At 57.0% G+C, this 1,176-nt stretch overlaps 1 protein-coding gene across 1 annotated transcript; it reads left to right on the forward strand.

The window, feature by feature from the left end:
* Nucleotides 1–15: 15 nt before the first annotated feature.
* Nucleotides 16–1,073, forward strand: ACYP1 (acylphosphatase 1). The gene is made up of 2 exons (XM_035902029.1): nucleotides 16–78; nucleotides 382–1,073. Exons 1-2 carry the CDS (start codon nucleotides 16–18, stop codon nucleotides 634–636), a joined length of 318 nt encoding a protein of 105 aa, XP_035757922.1. The 3' UTR covers nucleotides 637–1,073.
* The last annotated feature ends 103 nt before the right edge of the window (nucleotides 1,074–1,176 follow it).

A 1,176-nucleotide genomic window follows, 5' to 3' on the forward strand; every position in this document is an offset into this window, starting at 1 on the left:
GTCAGGGCCACGGCCATGGCTGAGCCACAGGAGGGCTGGGTCAGGGCCACGGCCACGGTTGAGCCCCGGGAGGGCTGGGTCAGGGCCATGGCCACAGCCGAGCCACGGGAGGGCTGGGTCAGGGCCACGGCCCAGGCTCTGGCTGCTTCTGAGCGGGGGCTGTCGCCTCTCGGTGCAGCTGGCGGCCTGTGCTGTCTTATGTAAGCGGGGCTGAAAAGCGCATTGCAGCCCCAGTTTTTCAGGTGAAAGAATGTAACGCGTAGCGGGGTGAACCCCCTGCTGCTTCCTGCTGCCCGAGCCACGGGAGCGTCCTGGGAGGTCCGTGTCTTACCTATAAAATTGACTCCTGCCTGTGAATGTTACTCTGTAGCGCTCTCATAGTCCGGATTAACCTCGTTTTGCTCTGCGTTGCCTTCTCAGGGGGAGGCGAAGAGGCTAGGACTCGTCGGTTGGGTCCAAAATACTAGCCATGGCACCGTGCAAGGACAAATTCAAGGTCCGACTGCCAGGGTACGGGAGCTGCAGGAGTGGCTCAGGAAGGTAGGAAGCCCCCAGTCCTGCATCAGCCGAGCCGAGTTCAGCAATGAGAAGAAGATCACGGCGCTGGAGCACAAGGACTTCCAGATTTGGAAATAACTTTGTCCAGGAGCATGAGCTGCCCACGCAGAGCGCTTCCCCTCTTCCCCGTTCGTTCAGTCAGCCACCATCCGGCTCCGGAGGACTTTATTTTACTGCGTTTCTAATTTATTGAGTTTGTTGCACTGTTAGCCTAACTCTCAGCCTTTCACAAAACGTTGGCAGGTAGGGGAGGAGCTGTGCTATCTTTATTGAAGGGACGCAGCCTCTTCATGTCTGAGCGCCCGCGCAGAGGGGAGTTTGAGTAGTTGCACAGGAGAGAAATTCGTTGTTTGTATAGCGTCACGCTGACGTGGAGGAAATCACAGAATCAATGTCCATACGTAGTGTTGCTGAAAACGCCATTCCTGTGCTCTGAATGCCTCAGAAACAGTCTTGTTTTGTTTTGTTCCAGAACGTCATTTTTCCTTTAGAATAAAATTGCCTGGCGCTTCTTGTGCGGAGTGGATGTGTCGCAGGGGGAGGGGGTTGAGTGGATCGGGCCCTTCGAGCGTCACCCTGTCGCCGATGCCTGCCCCCGCGGGACCGCGTGGTGTCAGG

This window comes from Egretta garzetta, unplaced genomic scaffold, assembly GCF_000687185.1.
Source record: "Egretta garzetta isolate BGI_Z169 unplaced genomic scaffold, ASM68718v1 scaffold79, whole genome shotgun sequence".
NCBI classification, from domain to species: Eukaryota; Metazoa; Chordata; class Aves; order Pelecaniformes; family Ardeidae; genus Egretta; species Egretta garzetta.